The sequence below is a fragment of the Pelophylax lessonae genome (genome assembly GCF_965119305.1).
Source record: "Pelophylax lessonae genome assembly, chromosome: 1".
Taxonomy (NCBI): Eukaryota; Metazoa; Chordata; class Amphibia; order Anura; family Ranidae; genus Pelophylax; species Pelophylax lessonae.
The window spans coordinates 713,011,487-713,035,319 of NC_138768.1; the positions used below are offsets into that span (position 1 = coordinate 713,011,487).

At 38.2% G+C, this 23,833-nt stretch overlaps 1 protein-coding gene across 25 annotated transcripts in view; it reads left to right on the forward strand.

Moving 5' to 3' along the window:
* TENM3 (teneurin transmembrane protein 3) overlaps nt 1–23,833 on the forward strand; it is a 1,577,510-nt gene that overhangs the window by 1,470,912 nt on the left and 82,765 nt on the right. For 16 of the 25 annotated variants that reach the window (XM_082244015.1, XM_082244035.1, XM_082244033.1 and 13 more), the window contains one exon: nt 11,005–11,258. In XM_082244015.1, the coding sequence (XP_082100141.1) occupies nt 11,005–11,258 (254 nt within the window). Of the gene's footprint in view, nt 1–11,004; nt 11,259–13,538; nt 13,560–23,833 lie in introns of all 25 variants that reach the window. The other 9 variants (XM_082244034.1, XM_082244037.1, XM_082244016.1 and 6 more) reach the window with 2 other exon arrangements.

The following is a 23,833-nucleotide window of genomic DNA, read 5'->3' on the forward strand; positions in this document are numbered from 1 at the left end:
AGAAACCAGTCAGCAATGGCAACTCCCATGTTTCAATTGCCACAAGTTTACTTTAGTCCTGGTAGTACAAACACTACATAAATAGACAAGCATGGGTTTAGATGAACAGTAAATAAAGGCCAAAATGTATTGCCAGTCTACATTAGTAAAAGTATGAATAGAGAATAATTTCTCTTTGAAGTGGTCTTCAACTTTTCACTTAAATACTGCCCACCAAGAGTAAAAGATTGCAGTTGATCCCTCCAAGAAAAAGTTATAAGATTATTACATCTGGTTATTAGCCTATACATGTTAAAATTCTTGCATGTCAGTCATCAGCACTGCACTGATAAGTTTAGTCTGCCAAAGTGTAAAGAGGGGAACAGTATCCCCAAAACCTTAAAAGGTGGACAGGTGATTTTCAATTTGTAGAAGAACCAGAAGCTGGGGTTACTTTGTTGCTGAAAGAAGAAATGCCTACATCCAAAACTGCTCCTTTTTCTATTCTAATCACACAACACATATCTCTGTGATAAGGTAAAGTATAACTAAAGGCAAAATTTTTTTCAGTTTTGGATGAAATGATGATGGATTAGTACCCTGGTCAGTTTTTATTGCTGTCTTGGTCCCCATTAGGGAGATTCACCCTCTCTATCTGTCTTGTTTGCCATCACCATTTAAAGTGAAAGAAAAAGAAAATCCCAAATGTTGGGTTGTCCCCAGAAATGTAATAGAGGGGAACTCTTGCAACAGGTACACTAGTTCCTGGTGACATGGGGGTCCCCCATGGAATTCCCTTAATTTGCAGGGATTACCTCTCTCTTCCTGTTTGACCATGGTACAGTAAGTGAAGGGAAATCTCCGCAATGGGACATAGATGGTAAAAAAAACAAAACATGACAGGGGTTATAACCCTTCTTTACTCTGGCCAAACTAAAAAAAAAAAAACTCTTGCCTATATACTTTAAGTTTGACAGCTGGCGTCTTTCAGAAACTGCAACACATTGCACACTAACCACTAGCATGTAATGAATCTGAGCCGAATGAGGACTCGAGAAAATGTTGCTGTTTGCATCAATAATGGAGATGCCTATGAATAGTAAAACATGAGGCTGCCTTATGCCACAAGGTGAACCAATCTCCCAGCTTTAAATTATATCGAACATTTCCACATGACAACCGGTGACTTTTCAAAGTGACGCGTGTCTAATTGAATAAACGAAGTGGTTAGTTGTAATGACAAGGTGGATGAGCTGGTGAAATGTGTTCCAGGGAGGAGTGCAGACAGTGACAGGTGTTTGTGCGGGCACTCTGATACACGGCCATAAATATTCCTCTGCTTGTCTTCCCCTTCCGCCGCACGAGAGGAGAAAGCTGAAGGACCTATTTCTCAAGCTAATGACAGGATAAATCATGCGCTATAACGCCGATAGCCGACTTGGAGGATCTCTCTGATGAAAATTATACAGTGTCTCATTTGCAAGGAAAAAAAAAAAATCAGTTTCCCAGTGATTGTTGCAAATGATGTAATCACACAAGCAACACGGGGGATTTTTTATTTCTATTATCAATTCCTAATCAGGACAGCATTGTAATAGTACATTGTTTGGGAGACATTACTCCTCATTTACATGTCCCTGTGCCCCTCTTCTTTGAGAGTTTAGCCACTTGCTTCTATCTGTATTTCATGTTGGCAGCTTCAAGCATTTACAACAAAAAAAAAAAAGCTTTCTATTTATTCAAAGGAGTTTTTTTAGAGCTTTGAAGAACAGTGCTCTCAAGCTCCCTTTGTAATTTTTTTTTTTTTATATAACAAAACTGATCGGTTAAACAACAACCCAGGGAAAAAAAAGCTGTGTTACCATTAGCCTGTAGTTCTGTCTTTGAAACTTGCATCCATAATCAATAAAACATGTTTAGGTACAACGTGCAAACTGACATGGTTTACATAGATTATGGCAAATAGAGATTTATTGTGACACATCCATATAGAAAATAATAGCTGACCATTTTATTCATGGGCTGAGATGTATTCATTGATCTGCGCACAATGCAAGACACTGGTAATGGATAGGCATGTCCATATTTTCACATTTTCGTAAGTAAGAAAAATTTCCCATCAGGCATATGCTGGGCTTGTTAATTTCCATGAGGCTCATTAGAATTTTGCCAGCTCAGCATGGAATATGTAAAACAATGGTGATTTTTTTTCCATCACTATTAGCTTTTTGTGTTTCTGCTCTCCACTATTGGTATTCACGTTGTTTGCCTTTCTTTTAGTGTCTTTGTTTATTGCATGTTAATGCAGACCCAATCCCTACTGTGCTTAAACTTATATGCTATGGACATTGAGAGTATAAAAGAGAATTATGCATGAATGGTGCCTATGGACACTGGAATTCATATTGCTCATTTGGGCCTATTTGATAACAAGGTAACAATTGCACAGACTTGGTGTGACCACTTAGAAACAATATTTACCTCATTAATTACCATTAATTATCTAATATGCAGAAGAATGACAGATTCTGGTTATTGCATCTGACAGCCTCTAGATATAGTGCACAATTAACTGATTTTCACTATATAAGGAGTCTTGACAGTGTATTGTCAGTCTTTTCCTTTGTGCTATAAATATAGCAGGTCATGTTAGTAGCTGTCATTTTCTAATTTATTATTTGTTGGGTGCATGCTGAAAACCTTCAGGATCAATTTACAGCAAGACACGTTACATGCATTTATACATTGCGGTGCCATTCATTTTGAATAGCACTCCAATGCACTAAAGGAATGCATGTGTGTTGCAATGCCCCGTAACTTAAGAGAATTCATCCTAGTACATTGTGTCAAGAATTTTGTGACACACGTAAATTTGGTGCATCAGAAGCCTATTAATTTCAATGCCTCCTTAACGCAGTGCATTTTAATGTGTGACATAAAGTGCACGTGCATTACGTCACCGCATGCATGCAAATGGGCCCTTGTATGTATACTGCTTGAAAAGGTATATAATTACCATCATTTATGCATCTTTATGCATAAGTAAGGGGTCCCCATAAAAAAAAAATTGGATGCTTCTGGCATCACAAAGCCTAACCTAAAGGTTCTAGTATTTGGCCTCAGTAGTTAAAATAACCTTAAACCTTTTTGATGTTTTAAGTATACATGTTATAAAGGTGAGCTAAACCTTTTTCATGTATGATACGACACAACAATAGACTCTCTAACCAGAGTCTGGATTATTTTTAGTGATTTTTATCTTTTTTATGCTTTACTTATGACATGAAAGTGGTACTTTTTAGGTCTTCTTTAAGCGAAGGTGTAATGCGGGCTGAATTCCAGACCTGATTTAAAGTAAAGTTGAACAATTGACCAAAGAAGTTAAATAGCAGAAGTAATTTTATCAATGTAGGTTACTAAATGAATAGTAAGAGCCTTTTTTCTACTTTTGATCTGCTGACCAAAGTAAAAGCATAGGAACATGTAGAAAGGAACAGTTAGAGAAAGCATATTTAAACTTGGTAATATACTGCAAGGAGCAATAATAATGTGTAAAGAACCATAACTAAAAGCAACTAATGACTTTTCAGTTCACTGCAATAAGATAAATAGGTGATTTTGCCCAGTCGCAATAGGTTACTACATGTTGTACTGAAAATTCAATCTTTGAAAGTTCAAACAGTTCATTGAAAAGTTACACTAGCTTTGTAATTTCTATGGTGTATGTTATCCTTTATCTATTTATAGGAAAAACCCTGCAACCAAATTTTCTTTGTTTAACTCTTTTTTTAAAGGCTACAGGGACAGGGCATGGTGAACAGTGCCTATAAGACTTTAAAGTGGATATATGATTCAAAGATCAATGTTAGAATCTTTCCAACTGAAACAAAATTATGCTCTAAGGTGTATTACAAAAAGGAACATTTCTATTCCCAACTTTAAGAGTTGTTATGATTTCTGATATTTGTTGTAATTAAGATGTGTATTGATTGTGAAACAGTAGCGTGGATGGAAAATTATGGCTGGTATATCACATTGCTGTGTATTGTAGAGTTCCTGAGATCAATAACCTGCCACAGATCACCTTCAAATCATAATGAGAGGATAAATAAATGGAAAGGCATGTATGGATTGAGCCAAGAAAAAGATGTTGAAAACACCCTAATTAGTTAGAACATTTCAAAGTTTGAATCTCCATAAAAAAGAAGAAGAAAAATGTCTTTTTATCTTACTAGCGATTTTTGTATTTCTTTTAAATAAATCTTAAAATGAATACTGGATATACCATACCTTGCACAGTTTCAGATTTGTGCTCAAAAAGAAAGATTGCTAATCAGAGCCAGAAACTTAACCAGTTAAGGCCTAGAGCCATTTCTTTCCCGTAAAATTGGACTTTTTGTCTGCCTGCCTAGGATGGTACTAAGCAGTTTTCCGAACAGCTGTATTTCAAGGCAGTTTTCGGCTTTAGGCCCACATTGTGTCTTAGGGTGTGCGTGTAATAAATATACAGTATATGTGTGTGTATGTATTTGATATTTTATACGGTATATATAGTACATAAATTGGATATAAAATGTCTACACACCCCTGTTATAGTGTCAGGTGTCTGTGATGTAAAAAAAATGAGACAAAGATAAATCATTTCAGAACTTATTCCACCTTTTAATGTGACGACCTGTAAACTGTACAACTCATTTGAAATACAAACTGAAAACTTTGGGGGGGGGGGTCAAAATAAAAAACTAACATAATGTGGTCGTATAAGTGTGCACACCCTCTTATAACTGGGGAAGTAGCTGTGTTAAGAATAAAGCAATCACATTCAAACTCATGTTAAATAGGAGTCAGTACATACCTGCCATCATTTAAAGTGCCTCTGATTAACCCCAAATAAAGTTCAGCTGTTCTAGTAGGTCTTTCCTGACATTCCTGCCATGGTCCGCAGAGAGCTTCCAAAGCATCAGAGGGATCTCATTGTTAAAAGGTATCAGTCAGGAGAAGGGCACAAAAGATGGAACACAGTGAAGACAGTCATCAAGTTGAGAAAACATGGCACAACAGTGACATTACAAAGAACTGGACGTCCCTCCAACATTGATGAAAAGATGAGAAGAAAACTGGAGAAGAAGAAGAAAACTGGTCAGGGAGGTTGCCAGGAGGCCTACAGCAACATTAAAGGAGCTGCCGGAATATCTGGCAAGTACTGGCTGTGTGGTACATGTGACAACAATCTACCGTATTCTTCATATGTCTGGGCTATGGGGTAGAGTGGCAAGACGGAAGTATTTTCTTACGAAGAATAACATGCAAGCCCAGCTAAATTTTGTAAAAACACATCTGAAGTCTCCTAAAAGCCTGTGGGAAAATGTGTTATGGTCTGATGAAACCAGTTGAACTTTTTGTCCATAATTCTAAAGATATATTTGGTGCAAAAACAACACTGCGCAACACCATACCCACAGTGAAGCGATGGTAGCATCATGCTTTGGGGCTGTTTTTCTTCAGCTGGAACAGGGGCCTTAGTCAAAGTAGAGGGAATTATGAATAGTTCCAAATACCAGTCAAAACCTTCAGGTTTCTGCTAGAAAGCTGAGCATGAAAAGGAACTAAGTCTTTCAGCATGACAACAACCAAAAGAATGCATCCAAATCAACAAAAGGAATGGCTTCACCAGAAGAAGATTAAACTTTTGGAATGGCCCAGCCAGAGCCCAGACCTGAATCTGATTGAAAATCGGTGGGGTGGTTTGAAGAGGGCTGTGCACAGGAGATGCCCTCGCAATTTGACAGATTTGGAGTGTTTTTGCAAAGAAGAGTGGGCAAATATTGCCAAGTCAAGATGTGCCATGCTGATAGACTCTTAGCCAAAAAGACTGAGTGCTGTAATAAAATCAAAAGGTGGTTCAACAAAGTATTAGTTTAAGGGTGTGCACACTTTCCATAATATTCAATTTTTTTATTTTTACTTTCCTCCACCTAAAAGATTTCAGTCTGTTGTTCAACTGAGTTGTACAGTTTATAGGTTACATTAAAAGGTGGAAAAAGTTCTGAAACATTTTTTTTTGTCTCATTTTTTTACATCACATAAACCTGACATTTTAACAGGGGTTGTGTAGACTTTTTATATCCACTATATGCTGTGCATGTGTGTATATATACATATATATATATATATATATATATATATATATGTGTATGTCTTGAAATCTTTCATAAATTATAGCTTCACCCCCCCCCCTACATTTAACTGACTAAAACCTTTGACTATGAGATTTATTCAGAGCTCCATCCAAAATGGGAAGTTCCGCTTTAAGCATTCCAATCCCCCTTTCTATGCCACATTTTGGCATGGTTATTTTTTTTGTTTTGACAGGTACCCGCTCCTACTTCTGTTTGGGCCACCTAGGCAACTCAAGCGGAAGTTTCCCTCTCCCCCTCCCTCCCTGCAATTTTCTGGGACATGTCCCAGGTCCCGGTAGATTGCCCAACCATTGAGGAGGTGCAGAGTGCACCCGGCTGTGAAGCCACAAGCTGTAACAGCTGGGTGCCCACTTGTAATGCTGACACCGGGGAGAGGTGAGGGAGAGAACCCAGGGTTCGGGGGGCCACATTGCTGGATCTTGGGACAGGTGAGTGTGTGTTTTATTAAAAGTCGGCAGCTACACATTTTTGTAGCTGTTGACTTTTAAACACAAAAACGGCTGGAACTCTGCTTTAATATCAGTGTGATTTTTATTTATAGTAAAGCAGAATGGTAAAGTTCAAAGTCAGAGTTCCCCCTTTAGTGTAATTAGTATAATGGTGCAAGTTTGTAATCACAAAAATTGTAAGTGATATAGAACAGGCTTCTGCGAGTGTTTGATGCTAACACAGAAATTATACAAATTATCCAGACCATCCAGGGGGGGCCGGGAGAGTAATGGGGTTATAGTGGTAATGACGATTTTTTAATATTTTACTTTAGTATTTTAAAAATGCATTTTATTATCTTTTTAAAACTTTTTTTCTTCTTTATGGGAGGCTGGGTCAGACCAGGTGGGACCTGATCCAATTGGTGGGAGCGTCTGGCTTCAAGAACACACAAGTCATTGACTACAGTGTATGTAGCCACTGTAATCTGAAATACCTGAACTCCCATTATGTATGCTTGTACCAGGTCAACCCATTAGTGGTTAATGACCTCATTATCAAGTTAAGAGCTCTGCAGCCAGTACTTGTGGAAATATGTCCGCAATTCTCTGAGCTAGTCAACCGTATTATTTTTTATCCTTGGAATGAGAGAACAGAGCAATAACCTCACCAGCTGCTGGTTTTAATTCCATTCACAGGCCAAGTGGTATTACTTAAATGCTGAAAAGAAAAATGAGGTATCTCACTGATCTACATATACTTTCTGGCAGGTGTGCCTGGGTCACAAGCCTGCCTGAAAATACATTTACTTCAAATTTTTTAAAAAGTTGTCATCAGAGAGTTCGGCTCTAAGGCGCAGGTAATGTTATTTGCACTTGAACTCACCTACGCAGGGGATAAGTGAGTCTGTACACTTGGAGTGGGAATCGGTTCAGTCCAGCGATTACATGACATTCATGTCATGTAGATAGAACCAATATGTTATTTTGAATATTCATAAATTCCAAAACATTATCAGAAACTGTGTGGGTGCACAAAGTACATCTACATTATATAATGTGTTAAACCCTGCATCTTTTCATCGGTAAAGTGCTTCTTTCATATGGATGATTTAAGTACTTTAAATATAAAAGGGTATCATTATAGTTTTCTGCAGATTGATATTCTCTTTAAAATACCTAGGTTAAAGAACACTTTATTGGTATACATACATTTAAACAGGCAATGTATGATTATCACATGCTGTCAGAAACCCTTGTGGACCTTTTTTTGCCTTTTTTTAATAGTCAGTATTGAGAAATAAAGCTTTCTTTTGCTTTGTGCAAAAATATTTCCTACACAGTAAATTAGACATGCACCAATATCATTTATACCATTGTGTAGGGCACTTTCCTTGGGCTCCAGCGACCAGTGGTGCTTTATTAACTAGACACATTGAGGTTTGGGCACATTAGGAACAATTTGTTTTTTCTTATGCATTTCTTTCTAAATACGGTTTAGCAGCATGTCTTTGCACTGCTCCTTAAAGTAGACCTAGATCACATGTGTCAAACACAAGGCCTGCGGGCCATTTCATGTGGCCCTTACACCTCTGCTGCAGCTGGGGCACCCCCCTTGTCTTCACACCCACCTTGTCTCAGTAGTCGGCAGCAGAGGAGGACAGAACTCCTCCTACAGATCTTGTGCAGCTGCAGCACCCCCCCCCCCTCTCCGCTTCCCCTGGTCTCAGCATTCAGCAGCCTCAGAAAGGAGATTTCAGCCTTCCCCTGGTCCTCCTCCAGACCATGCACTTTCTGTTTTCCAGCTCCGCCCCTAGCTTCTTCTTGTAGCAGCACATGGTAGGGGGGTGCACTGTGATGTAAGGAAGTGTGGGGGGGCACTTGACATCTGATGTAAGGGGGGGTGGAATTCTCTGGACATCTAGTTTTACATATTCAACATATATTCAAGCGGCCCTTTGAGGGCAACCATAATGCTGATTTAGCCCGCAATGAAACTGAGTTTGACACCCCTGGCCTAGACTAAGACAAGTTTATTCCTCAAACAGTTTAAAACAAGTTAGTTGTGCACTTACAGTACGCATTCTGCAGCTGCTCTTTATTACTCAGGATCACGTTTCCATCCATTGCGTAGTATTCCTATCAAACTTCTGATAGGTTCCTGTAATTCTAGAAGGGTGGGTATACCTGGTCTCTATCTCCTGTACAGAGAAAATATATGGCAAGGTTACATGTATTTGGGAAAGGTCCATTTTTCATAATTACTTTGAAAATAAACCCGTCCCAAAAGTAACCACTTCCCACCCGCCATATAACAGAATGACGGCCGCAAAGTGGTTAAACTATCCTGACTGGCCGACATATGATGTCCAGCAGCAAGAGCAGCTAATCGCGGCGATCGGGGATATAGCATGTCCCTCGGACACAGCCCATCCCTGATCAGGGTAAACAGCCAATGAAATTAGCTATTTACCACGTGATCAGCTGTGTCCAATCAGAGCGGGTCACAAATTTAAAACAGACAGCCATTAGTACTGACCTAATCACCGATCGTGTGAGTGAGTGACTTTTTTTTTACAATTGCTACAAACATTACTGTGCATCACACGCTCCCCCCCCCCCCAAATAAAGAGAACCTGTCACTGTCTAGATCTGTCACAGCACATCTGGATTTGTCACAGCACATCTAGATCTGTCACAGCACATCTGGATCTGTCACACAGGCCCACCATCAGTGACCACATCTGCATCTGTCACATAGCACCACCATCAGTAATAATATACACTAATTTGGACTAATTTTACCAAAGATAAGTAGCAGTATAAAGTTTGGCCCAAATTTATGAAGAAAAATTACTTATTGGCATAATTTTATAATACAAACTAAAAAAAAAGTGTTTTGTTTTTTTTCAAAATGTTCGCTCTTTTTTTTTCCTATATTGCAAAAAATAAAAAATCCAGCGGTGATTAAATACCACCAAAAGAAAGCTCTATTTGTCTAAAAAAAATGATAAAAATTTTCTTTGGGTACAGTGTACCATGAGTAATTGTCAATCAAAGTGTGAGAGCACTAAAAGCTGAAAATCGGTCTGGGCAGGAAGGGGTATAAGTGCCCTGTATTAAAGTGGTTAAGATTATAAGCGGAGGCTTACTTTAACATTGAGGGGCGCAGGTGAAGAAGCAGTTTGATTTCCAAACTTTTGTTAATTATCTTTTGATTTTTCCACGTCTGAATATCTCCTGCCATCTTGCTTTAAATGCATGCACTACCTTTCAAAACAGTGGAGGTTATTTACTAAAACTGGAAAGTGCAAAATCTGGTGCAACTCTACATTGAAACCAATCAGCTTTTAGGTTTTATTGCAAAAGCAATTAATTGAAAAAGCTGAAGTTAGAAGCTGATAGGTTACCGTGCACAGCTGCACCAGATTCTGAGTTCACCAGTTTTAGTAAATCTTCCCCTGTGTGACAGTGCATGGCCCTGCCAATTTGAAAATGCTTGAAAAAGGACACAGGCTTTGCATGTGTGCAAAGTGTGGGACTCCAGAGTATTGATTTTGAGGCAATAAACTGTTATTACAACTTTTTCTGTATTTGGTATTCCCGGAGTCGGCTCTGGTGATTTCAGAGTGCCTTGGGAGGGAAGAAATCCCCAACCCAGTGTCCAGGTTTTGATGAAGACCAGCCTTTGTAATGAATGCCTTAGAATAGTTCAGGGCTCCACCCGAGAGTCAGGAAGTATCACTGTGTGCCGACAGGAGGGATCTGTCAAGGAGACAGGTGTGAGCCAGTATCAATTTGTGCTGCTGCTGTGTGCATTAAAGTGGAGCTGTGTGCATTAAAGGGGAGCTGTGTGCATTAAAGGGGAGCTGTGTGCATTAAAGTGGAGCTGTGTGCATTAATGTGGAGCTGTGTGCATTGAAGAACCCTTGGTCTGGGTGATCAGTGTAAAGAGCAGGGGTACTGCTGAAGGAGAGGCAGGTGGCTTGGTATATCTGTGGACTTTACATTACATTTACATTAATTTGTTTTTAATAAAAGTGGGCTATTAGGCCTTTAAAACACATTTCGAACTGATTTTACAAAAAAGCACAACTACCACTGAGCTAATAAACCCCCATGTCAAAATAGTTACCACATTATCTTTCAGTTCCTCCCTTCCTTTCCTTTGTTCTTATATTGTAGTCTAGATATCCATTTTTACTGTATCATTATGTAATTAGAATGATACTCTCTCCACTAAATGCTCTTAAAGAGTTCAAAATGTTGACTTTTCTACTTTATGTTAATTTTTCATGAGGGTATCTGGTATTTATAATTTACCTTATGTTGGTAACAATATAAAAGAATATCACAAAGTCATACTGTAACTTATCTTGTTTTTGTTTTATTTGCAGGTATCCTTTACAAAGGGAATGGTGAAAACCAGTTTATATCTCAACAGCCTCCTGTCATTAGCAGCATCATGGGAAATGGCAAAAGACGCAGCATTTCCTGTCCTAGTTGCAATGGTCAGGCAGATGGCAACAAGCTACTTGCCCCTGTGGCCTTGGCTTGTGGAATAGATGGAAGTCTGTACGTGGGGGATTTTAACTTCATTCGTCGAGTATTTCCATCGGGGAATGTAACCAGTGTCCTGGAACTTAGGTATGTTGTCCTTTTACTGTAAAATTAAATTACTTCTTTTTTTTTTAATTGTGTTTTATTTCAATATTAATTCAGAAATGTAGTGTTTGATGTTGCCTAAAAGTATAAAGTAAAGGGTTTTCTACTTTCATTTAAAAATGGATCCCTGATTCAGACCTTTCCATGTAGCAGCTTGGATTATACCCTTGCATTGCTGCAATGGAACCTTATTAAAATGATCTGACCTGCAGGTTAAATCTGGTATATATAGATGCTAGACATGAAAGGGATTAATATATGCCAAACTCTGAATCACAGGTCTAAATTTTGTTTCAAGTAAAAAACCCTACCAATTTTTATGAATATCTGCCACCAATAAAAAGTAAAAATAAATCATATCTAAAATATTTAAATTGATTGTACTCTAATTTACTAATAATAATTATTTTAAATTATTTCTGGATAATGATTGGTGCATTTTTTCTTTGATTTCTGCTGCCTAGGAGGTAAATACATGTGTTTTCCCACATTGAAATGACATACTCTGACCTTTGATTGTTCATTGTAAGAGGATTTCTCATACTCAAAACATAATACTCATGTTGGCTATAGATGGGCTGATTCTTCTGCTGATACAATATAGATTCTAGCGTCTTAAGATATAAAATTGTAAATGATTTAAAAACAGGCGGTGAAAGATATTTTCTAGTGTGCTAAAATTTTTCCGACAGGGGATTAAAATAAACCTTTCACTGGAAAGGATAATCTGGAAATTACTATTTATGACACTTTTGTGTAAAAATATGGAGAGGTCCCTCTTTCCCTTGACGATCCAAGCAGGGCCAGACTTTAAGCATGCTGTTCACAATATTTGAATGTCCACACAAATGTACCACCACACAAAAAAGGAACAGTACAGGTAGGTAAACGAAGAGGTAATAAGTCAGATTGTTTCAAATAGTGAACACTAGGTAAAAGGTAATAAAACAGTTACTAAATTGAATATTAAATAAAATCAGAGCACTGAGGATCTAAACTGTGATCCCCTGCTCTTTCCCTTTAGGATCTTTCTTGAGATTTGCTTCTGGAGGAGTCTTGTCTGTACTTGCTATATGGATGTGCAACATAGTATAAGTGAACCAGAAAAGAAGGTTGCCATATTGGCAATGCAATAATTGCAGTTTTGGCAGAACTATACCACGTCTGCAAGAGTTGTCATTTTACCAAAGAAGAGCCTTAGGGTACAAGCATAAGTAGCGTATTAGTAGAAGGGTAACCTAAAGCTAATGGAGCTTTATGTAGTCAAGAGCGAAGGGTGCTATGGTGACAAAAGATGCTTTGCTAACAGAAGCTTTGAGTTGCAGTGTTGTCAAAGGGTTGCCAAATAAACTGAGGCCAGGGTAAAGCTAAATTTCTAAAATGTTAGAAATCTTATGTTGCCATATACTGTATGAGCCATGTTTTCAAAAGAGAGGCACTTTTTTTTGGGCTTCTAATCCTTTATTAATAATTGGCTTTTACTTTACACACCTGGTACACCCAAAGACCCTATTGGTATCCTAGGTGCAGCTTCCCTCTCTTTTTCCTTATATGAAGGGATAGTACAGGCTTAAATTATATAAAAGAATGATGACAGTCTGCCAAGCACTGTAAACAAAAGAAAGATTACGATTGATACTGCTAGCAAGCAGATTATAAGAGGGACCACTCCGTATCACTACACAAAACTCAGTCAGAAAAAAGAGTAACATTTTTTCTCAGAAATTCCAATTGGCATTAGAAAAGTAGCAAGATCTGAAATTTGGGCAGAACATTATGGGATGAAAATGGTGGAATAAAAAATAATGCAACAAGTTGAAAGAAATCTATTTTAGCTATATGTTGGATTTGCCAGCAAATGGCATTTTCCGCCTTTTTTGTATTAGATCTGCCTCTGTGTGACCAACATGTACAGCATGGGAGATACTATGCTCATCTGACTGTTGCCTGACCGTCTAATATAATGATTCTTAAGACCAGTGACATATTAAGTGCATTGAAATGCCTTACAGAAATAATATGCCCATGTACTTGAGAAATGTTCCATAAATAACAATCAAAGTAACCTTACAAAGTGTTTGTTTCTTTTCCCGAAACGGATGAGCCAAACCTCATGTGATGCTGTTTGGGATATAGTATGCAGAATATGTGGCATGCTCATTAGGGGTACCTGTCATTTCCACTTGAAACATTTCCATCTTCATACTCTTCACCTCTTACGACATTTGATTTATTATGAATCTCTTCTTTTCTTGCTTCCACCCAGAAATAAAGATTTTAGGCACAGGTAAGAATGGCAAATGAATTCTCTGAAAAAAAAAATGTCTCATTGTTGTCCAGCTTTATCTGCATAGTCCCTCAGATCACAGTTGTGTTGCGAGCCATCTTTTCACCGTCACATGGAGATGGTTCTTCCTTTGATAGGAGCTTTCTACATGACATAGACGCAGGCACATTCTTATCTGAAAGGCCCAGATATGAATATTACATTAAAACATACTGTTATTTGACCTGTGCTTTGGCTGCAAAACTGGACAGAGACAGGTGTTGTAGTATGATCAAAGAAAAGATTTTTGAATGTACAAGAGAGTGGGAAGACGAGGCTTTGTTCTACATGTGCCCCAGCTGTGCTTCTTTGTTACATAGCCCTCGTGGTCTTCTGATGAGTCAAAATTGTGATCCTAACTAGGAACTTTCTATCAAAGTCTCCCCGAGCAAAGACTGCAGTGAGTATATAGCTGTGTAACACAACAGGGGGCAATTTATTCCCAATCTTAAAGGGAACCCTTCATATGCCCGTTCTATAGTTATGTTTAAACACAGCCTTAGGTAGTGCAGAACACTTTTGTAAAAATGGTCATTTTTGCTCTTCTAGATTTATTATTTATCACTGAAGTTTTCAGCTTTTTTTTTCTGCTTTCAACATTGCTTTGAGAAAGGGCTTTGCTCTCACGTTGTTGGTAACTGCTGATTTTATGGTACAGCAAGTAAAAGTCAGCTAATTGCTGTGCATTTTTAAGTTAAATCTTTCCAATCCATGCATTTAATTAGTGCCTATTACTACTAAAAATAACCAAACAATTGTACAAAGGTGGTTATCAGGATGTGCAGTATGTTTTTGTTACACCAATAAAAATGCTTAAAAATCCTAACCACAGAGCTGCAAATATGTGTGTTGAGCAAGTAGACAATGAGCACTTAGGGACATATTTATAAAGCAATAAATATAACTTTCAGTATACATTTACTGCTGGTAAATCAATCAGTTATTTGTACACATGAACTTAGAAGATTCACCAGTGAATGTTTGGTGAATGTAGTACTTTATTAGTATACCCCTCCAAGTGTATGCAAACCTTAACAATGAACCTCTCTTATTTGCTCTGTTGTGGTCTTTTAAATATACTATTGGAAGCAGTATGTTATATCAGTTCTACAAAATAAGAAAAATTAAAAAAACACATCCTGGCAGAAATTCGGTGAGCTCCTAACTTACTGTAGTGAACTAACAATGATGCCCTGAAATCCCAATCAGTGTCATCAGCCTGCTTGAGGTTTCAGTGCATTGCAGAACACCTCCCCCTATGTTATGGAGATCAAGAGAGGAGAGATGTCCTATAGTCTATAATCCCTTTCTGACTTAGCGTGACAACACATTGTCTCCCTAGGACGAGAAGTGTGTTACTAGTAGGATCACCAGCTATCCCAAAGGAAAACCACGTGCATATGCACTGAAAAGCAGCATCTAGCATGGGGTAGGAGGATGCATTATTAAACTAAATTCTTATCAATACCAAAGAAAGACACCGACACCAGAACATTTCTTTTTCAAAATGGCATAGAAATGGCCGCGGCACTTTATTGGTTTAAAATATCAATATCCAAATCTTTATTAACTGAAATAAAAATCAAATATTAATATTGAATCAAACAGAAATATTGCTTAGTCAAAGGACTCAAGCAAAAATTATAATTCCAAACAATTATAACCAAGTCCCCCCTTGATACAAGGGTGACAAACCACATATAGTGCCTGCGACGGGATGGGGGGAGGGGAGCTCGCCGTCAGACGGTTCAGTGTGAGACCCCTGACTGAAACTCCCCCCTATATAGAGGGGGTCCAGAAATCTCCAGAAGGGCATGTGTACCTTTACCTTTCCCGGGAATTCTACGTCTGACTGGCCAGGTATATTCTTAAAGGGACCACGACCCTTAAAATGCCCGCATTAAAATAAAACATTTTTTTTTATATAATTATTTTAGCCTCCCCTACCCCATGTGCGTGGACCACAATTTTTTGCCCCCTTGCCATTCTCTTAATAGCTTCTCGAAGGATATACAGTATCTCACAAAAGTGAGTACACCCCTCACATTTTTATAAATATTTTATTATACCTTTTCATGTGACAACACTGAAGAAATTACATTTTGCTACAATGTAAAGTACTGAGTGTACAGCTTGTATAACAGTGTAAATTTGCTGTCCCCTCAAAATAACTCAACACACATCCATCAATGTTCAAACCACTAGCAACAAAAGTGAGTACAACCCTTAGTGAAAATGTCCAAATTGGGCCCAAAGTGTCAATATTTTGTATGGCCACTATTATTTTCCAGCACTGCCTTAACTCTCTTTGGCATAGAGTTCACCAGAGCTTCACAGATTGCCACTGGAGTCCTCTTCCACTCCTCCATGATGACATCACGGGGCTGGTGGATGTTAGAGACCTTGTGCTCCTCCACCTTCTGTTTGAGGATGCCCCACAGATGCTCAATAGGGTTTCTGGAGATATGCTTGGCCAGCCCTCAGCTTCTTTAGAAAGGCAGTGGTCATCTTGGAGGTTTGTTTGGGGTCGTTGTCATGTTGGAATACTGCCCTGCGGCCCAGTCTCCAAAGGGAGGGGATCATGCTCTGCTTCAGTATGTCACAGTACATGTTGGCATTCATGGTTCCCTCAATGAACTGAAGCTCCTCAGTGCTGGCAGCACTCATGCAGCCCCAGACCATGACACTCCCACCACCATGTTTGACTGTAGTCGAGACACACTTGTCTTTGTACTGCTCACCTGGTTGCCTTTAAACACGTTTGACACCATCTGAACCAAATACGTTTTTCTTGGTCTCATCAGACCACAGGACATGGTTGCAGTAATCCATGTCCTTAGTCTGCTTGTCTTTGGTAGGGTCTGAGCACTGACAGGCTGACCCCCCCCCCCCCACCCCTTCAACCTCTGCAGCAATGCTGGCAGCACTTCTATTTCCCAAAGACAACCTCTGGATATGACGCTAAGCACATGCATTCAACTTCTTTGGTCAACCATGGCGAGGCCTGTTCTGAGTGGAACCTGTCCTGTTAAACCACTGTATGGTCTTGGCCACCATGCTGCAACTCATTGCCTAGGCCATCTTTATGTAGAGCAATAATTCTTTTTTTTAGATCCTCAGAGAGTTCTTTTCCATGAAGTGCCATGTTGAACTTCCAGTGACCAGTATGAGAAAGTTAGAGAGATAACACCAAAGTTAACACACCTGCTCCCCATTCACACCGGAGACCTTGTAACACCAATGAGTCACATGACACCAGGGAGGGAAAATGGCTAATTGGGCCCAATTTGGACATTTTCACTTAGGGGTGTACTCGCTTTTTATTACCAGTGGTTTAGACATCAATGGCTTTGTGTTGAGTTATTTTGAGGGGACAGCAAATTTACACTGTTATACAAGCTGTACACTCACTACTTTACATTGTAACAAAGTGTAATTTCTTCAGTGTTATCACATGAAAAGATATAATAACATATATACAAAAATGTGAGGGGTGTACTCACTTTTGTGGGATACTGTATATAACAAATTAAGAGTCTGCAGCATGGCCCCATAACCCAGTGATCCAGGTCTTAAAAAATAATTCCAGGTATGCCATTTTTTCACATAGTTACATTGGTCCACCTTGGACCAATGTAACTACATATATGCCACACCTTTGGGGTTTTGCAGTTGCTGGAAATCAGTGTAGTAGACACAACTACTTCAGTGGTCTCCACAGTCTTCCAGGTCCTGTGCCTGAGCGGTTGCCCTGTTGCATTGTGAACACAGGAGGCCGGCTGCTGGGCATGGGCAGCATTCAGAGAGTGAGTTGCATTTTCTCAATGAATGCAAAGTGTTCTCTGATTGGACAAGATAGAGAGTGTGACATCACCGCCCTGTCTCTTCACCTCATCCAATCAGAGAATGTTCTTCATCCATTGAGAATATGCAAGGTCATTTCTGAATGGTGCCCATGCCGAGTGGCTGACCACCTGTGTTCAGAATGCAGCAGAGCAGCCTCTAGACACGGGACCCATAAGACATTAGAGATTATTGGAGTAGCCGTGTCTACTATGGGGATTTCCAGCTTCTAGAGGGATCATATAGGTATGGTATCTGCATAGATACATAAGTCCAAGCAGGACCAATGTAACAATGTAAAGACTGCCATACCTGGAATTCTTGTTTAAAATGCTCTTTAAAAACCATATTCTAAACTGTACTGTACTATTTTCAAAGTAATATATTGTTTTGGATGGAGCAATGGGTTCCAAGAGCTATATGTACTAATAAGCCTCAGGGCAACAACAATAGTTATTGCTGTATCAGTATACAGTACCTAACTCGCATAACTCGCAGAAGTCGCATAACCATGTACTTTTAATAACAAAATCAATTAGAAAGAACCAACTAAAATCCTAGTGATACAGACACCTCAAATCAAAATAAATGGAACAGTACTGGATTTCCACCGTAGTGCATCTTAGAAAGAACATACCTTCTGTGAGTTGTTTTCGAGCCAGCAGAATCAAAAATGATGCTTTTTGCAATGGCACAAAAGGGAGCCAGATCAGATGAAAAATTTCTGCAACTTAATTACCTTTGCTGCTTTGATAGAAAAAAAGTACGATACACTGTGTATTTCTCCATTCATCTGTTGGGCTTAGCAGACTATAGATAGGGATCTGTCATTTTTCTCCCCGTTAATTTCTTACAACACATACTGCCAAATAGTGTTTCAGCAGTGAAAATCGAGAAGGGGATTTGAGTTCTCGCATAATGATTATGGCAGACTTAAATCTGCATGCTGGAGGCGGATAGAACTGTACAGAGATCGTTATCGGTTTGGCACACGGCATCCCGTGCTTAGTGAAACATTCCTGTATTTGTATTTTAGTGAGTGAATTCTGAGATGGAAAGTTAAGAACTCTATTTACATCCAGGACTTCAAAGCGAAGACAAAGTTAATTTTAAAATTCCAATTCGGCGGTGTTCTGTTTGTGCTTCATTCATTTCCTGTTGAATTTTGTGTATTTTTTGTGTCTGTGGAGATGTTTTGCCATTTTTAATTAGTAAAGTCAGTTAATATTTTCATTTATCAATACTAGTAATAGTCGTGTTTGATTCTTTAAACCTTGAATACAAATTTACCTTACCTTCCCTTACCTGTGTAAATTACCTTTTTACACCAATATGGTGCTATATGTAAAATATATATGTGAGACTTGGGATATTTTTCATTGTATATTTGGTTAACATAACATGTCATTAAAGAAACATGTAGGCTGCCATTGCTGATATCTCCTTTTGAAAATACTGTGTGCCTGACTATAATTCTGATGCTTTGGCTTTAATGCTCAACACCCTGAGTCACAGCCAGTGTTCTCCAGTCAACAAGGAGCATGCATATTTCTTAATCATAGTTATAGGTCTGACTCAGTGAACAGCTTGTTGGACCTCTGCTTTTAGACCACTGCTTCCCCTCAAAAAACAAGGGACCCGCTCCACAGCTGCTGGCAGGGCACAGACCTTTCAACTTAGGATGTGGCTGCTTCAGAAAGAAAACCAATTGTAAGACATCTAAAATCTTTTGTTTCGATGCATCTGGAATGTAATTAGCTGATTTAAACTGAAGGTTTAATAGCACTTAAACAGAAACTGTTATGAACTGGCTAAGGTATTTACATAATTTGCAGAAAAGTTGTGGAATTTAAGTACTGAAAGGGTAAAGACCGTCCGGTTAGGAAGGTGAATGTTCACTTAAAAAAGATCACATAGCTTGTTAAATAAGGTGAAGCTGTGTTCACTTTGAATGACCAATTATGTGCAGGAGAAATCATAACAAAATAGATTTTTGCTTGTATATGACTGGATGATCAATACAATTATCAAATCTTTTCTTTATATAATAATACTTAAAAAAAATATTAGATAATTCAATACTATTCAATTATATATCATATTATTATTATATTATATTATTTTATTATATTATTATATATATATATATATATATATATATATATATATATATATATATATATATATATATATATATATATATATTATTTTATATTATATTATCTAAAGGTAGATATTCATAATGTATAAAAAAAAATACTTTCTAGAGTGAAATTATTCCTTTAGTAAATCAATCACTGTATGTTTGATAAAAAAAAAAAACATAAAAGTTGTTGGCTGATGTTGCATTCTGATTTTATTGGACCACTAAGCCCCAAATTGATCTTTGTCTGCACAGCATTGAAGTATATTGTTCGGAGCTACCTTGACAGTCCAAGGCAGATATAGCTTTTTTTGGAGCTGTCATCTCCCTTGGCATTGCCAGTGAATACACTGAAAGTTAATGACAGCGCAGTACACATGATTCTGCTGCTTTACCCAACACCACCTCCTCTATGATTATACTGGCAAGTGTTATAGGATAGTAAAGAACAATGGAAAATAAAAAGCAAATGATTACATAAATTCAACAGAAAACCATGCATTCATGTGTTCCATTTGCAGGGCTAATTAGCTGGCATTGCCCAGTTTCTTGTTGTCTGGCAAATAGATCTTTCATGTGCTGCTATGAATAATGTAGATAGTGCAATCAAGTTCGGATTACAGTTTTACTAAGAGTCATATTAGTATAGTCTAAGTCATTATTAGTTGCTGTGGTTTACTGCACACCTCCCACCTTTCTAAAAAAAATGTGATGCCTCTAAGGGCAAAAATATATATGGAACATGGTCATTTTACATCTCCAAGACCAGAAAGAGTGAAGGACGTAGTATCATGAATTTACGAATGCCTACATTGGTCACTGTAAACAAAAATAACAGTATTAGGAATTCGTATGACTTAAAAAAACTTTATTCACCAATACCTTTTATTTCATAGCTGTGCAATCATTTAAATCTGAGCTCCACCTTTACCTTCAGTATTGCACAGTTGTAGAGTCCTCTCTCCTGTACTAAAGCGCATTGTCTGATATCAATGCACACTGTGTCAGTGGGCATTAGAAGCTGCAGCAAGTTAGGTAAAGCCCACTTCATTTTCTGGCTTAAGCATCATCTAGTTTTTTCTTTTTACAGCCTTACTGTCTTTGTGTAATGTTCCGGTACCTTTGGTACCCTAAATTACACTTTCCACAAGTGTATGCGCCCCACCATTTACTTTTGGAAAGGTGCGCATACACCTTTAAGACTGGAGCTGTCATCACCCAGCGCCGGACTAGATGGCTATTTAAAGCGCCGGTTCTCACTCACATGTGTTTGTTCAAACACCTTTACCTGGATGCTATCCTTGCTTGAAGCTTCCATGCTTGCAAGCTTACCTCGCTGACGGAACCTCGCTGCGCTGATCCCCGTATCCCGCTACTGGATCATCCGCCTCTCCTGAACCACCCTTCGGCTGTATCGCTAATAGTGCTAAGTACCCCGCAGGGGAATTCTCTATAAACTTATACTAAGCTTACACTATCTAGCTCTGCATAGTAAAGACTGTTTATTACATCTGCATAACTAGATTGCTAGCTCTTGAGACTACTGCTACTTTTCTGCACTGGGTTGATCTCTTTTGTATGTCCACCTGCTATTCTGTCATCTGCTACCATACAACATTGCTAAACCTTCCTGCATCCATCTGCTACTGTCTCACCTTCAAGTGTCTATCACCTACCACCTCCACTCAACCTATCCCTCAACCTTCATCATTGTGTTACCACATACATAAAGTCACTCTAGGAACCAGCTTGCTAATTGTGTGTATTTACTGGCTGAAATAAGACCTTCCACACATGATGAGTCATTGAGGTTGGGAATGGTATCTCAGCATATCTCTTACATGACTTCTGACATGGAACTATTTCTGCAGCTGAAAATCCACACCATATAAGAAACGCAGGAGCGTTACACTTTGGACTGTCCGTTTACTCATTAGATTTCAGTTGTTTTGTTCAGACATGAAGGCTCAGCACTACATGTGAGCATTACCTAGGGCAGTCTGCCTAGGAACATTCACATCTATAGACTGACATCTACGCATCAAGGCATTTTAATATTTGCATAACTACTCCAAAGAAACACCCCACTGCTTTCATCAGGATTGAGGGCTCTCAAAAGAAATGCTGAGGCAGGTTGATGTGTACAGCACTCTGCTGTCCCCTCTCATCAACCATTATCTGCCTTTACACAGAGAAGCACAGAGACCCAGTCAAAAATAAGCCATGTGGTAGAATGTGGTGAAAGGTTTAAATAAAAAAAATGTAATTAGCATGTACATTGGGTTGCAGGGAGGAACCAGAGAAGGGGAGACATAAGTACAAACCCAATTCCAAAAAAGTTGGGACACTGTACAAATTGTGAATAAAAACAGAATGCAATGATGTGGAAGTTACAAATTTCAATATTGTATTCAGAATACAACATAGATGATATATCACATGTTTAAACTGAGAAAATGTGTTATTTTAAGGGAAAAATAAGTTAATTTTAATTTTCATGGCATCAACACATCTCAACAATGGCCATGTTTACCACTGTGTAGCGTCTCTTTTTTTTTTTCATAAGAGTCTGCAAACGTCTGGGGACTGAGGAGACAAGTTGCTCAAGTTTAGGAATAGAAATGTTGTCCCATTCTTGTCTAATCCAGGCTATGTGACAAAGAAGACTTAAGACAGTTGAGCAACTAGAAAACCAAACAACACGGACATAGTGTAAAACTGTTATGGACAATTTATTAAGAATACAGAAGTACACTTACAAACTTCCACAGGAATAAAGCAGGCAATGTACAGGATGGCACTTGTGACGTAGCTGACGCATTTCGTTATAACTAACATATTCATAGGAGGTTGCCCTGAGGTTGATTGCTTTATTCCTGTGGAAGTTTGTAAGTGTACTTCTGTATTCTTAATAAATTGTCCATAACAGTTTTACACTATGTCCGTGTTGTTTGGTTTATCCCTCCATATACATCTGTGAACGGGATTTCCTGGCAACATCATTGGAGAAACTTTGTGGATTCCTGCCTTGGTTCATCTGGTGATCCAGTCACGTTGGGGGACATTCATGTTATTCAGCCTGTATGACCCATTTACTATACGGTAACTTGGGTTCATATGTTCTGGTGAGCGCATTCATTTTCTGTTGGTGTGGGGATCTTCTGAAGTCACTATCACCTCATGAATTCTTTGCATATTTCATTTACACCTGGGATTTTGTTTTATATGCACCAATGAGTTATTCACTGGACTCACGTTTTTCCCTTTTTTTTTTATTGGTATAATTTTGTTCGCATTATATCCCTTATTTTGTTATTGTGGCATCTTTGTTGTTTCACGGTTAGCGCTGCACTGTTTTTTCTTTTATTTTTATACAACACATGTCGGTTGTAGTATCAGCTGCTTAGTGTTATTTTATTTCAAGTTAGCGCAGGTTGGATACACATTTCTACATGTGTATATCTATATTATATTGTGAACAAAATATAGGTTTATGAGATTTGTGAATTAATCCATTCCTTTTTTACTCACAATTTGTACAGTGAACCAACTTTTTTGTAATTGGGTTTGTACATTAAACTTCAGCTTTACTAATAATATTTTCTCTAAAAGAGAAAAAAATACATTTATGGATGGATCTTGGGGCAAATATGTAAAACAACTGAAATACACCTATGTGGTCCATTTAGTCTACCAAACAAAAAAGTCTCCAGCTTTAAAACAAACCTATTTCTCTGATACAACTTAGCCCAAATACAATAGCTTTGTTCTTATTACAGACAACTTATTGGTAGGTGACAATATGACATAAAGGGACACATTTAGAGGAAAGCTGCAAACCCAGGTCTGGTCACTGACCTGTACTCTTCTTTAGTGTAGGTACATTCTTGCATTTCTGTTGCAGAGCTTGAGGATTTAATGGAGCTAAAAGTCCCTGAAGGGATATTGCAGTTAGAAATTTTGGTTGGATTAATTGCGTTATTATACAGATTATAATTTTCAAGTTCTTAATACTATTTTTATATTGATTGTATGAATTAAAAAAAAAATACTTACAGATTCCGTTTAATAACACTAGAGAAAAATGATGAATTAGTATCGAATAGCATACGTACTTCTGCTTTATATTCTTTAGAAAACATACCTAAAGCTGACCTCTCCTTCTGAAAAAGCTAGTTGTCTTTGTCATGCCGATTTAGTGGTTCTGATATTTTTTGAGACTCTGACCCAGAAAAGGCATGCTGTTTAG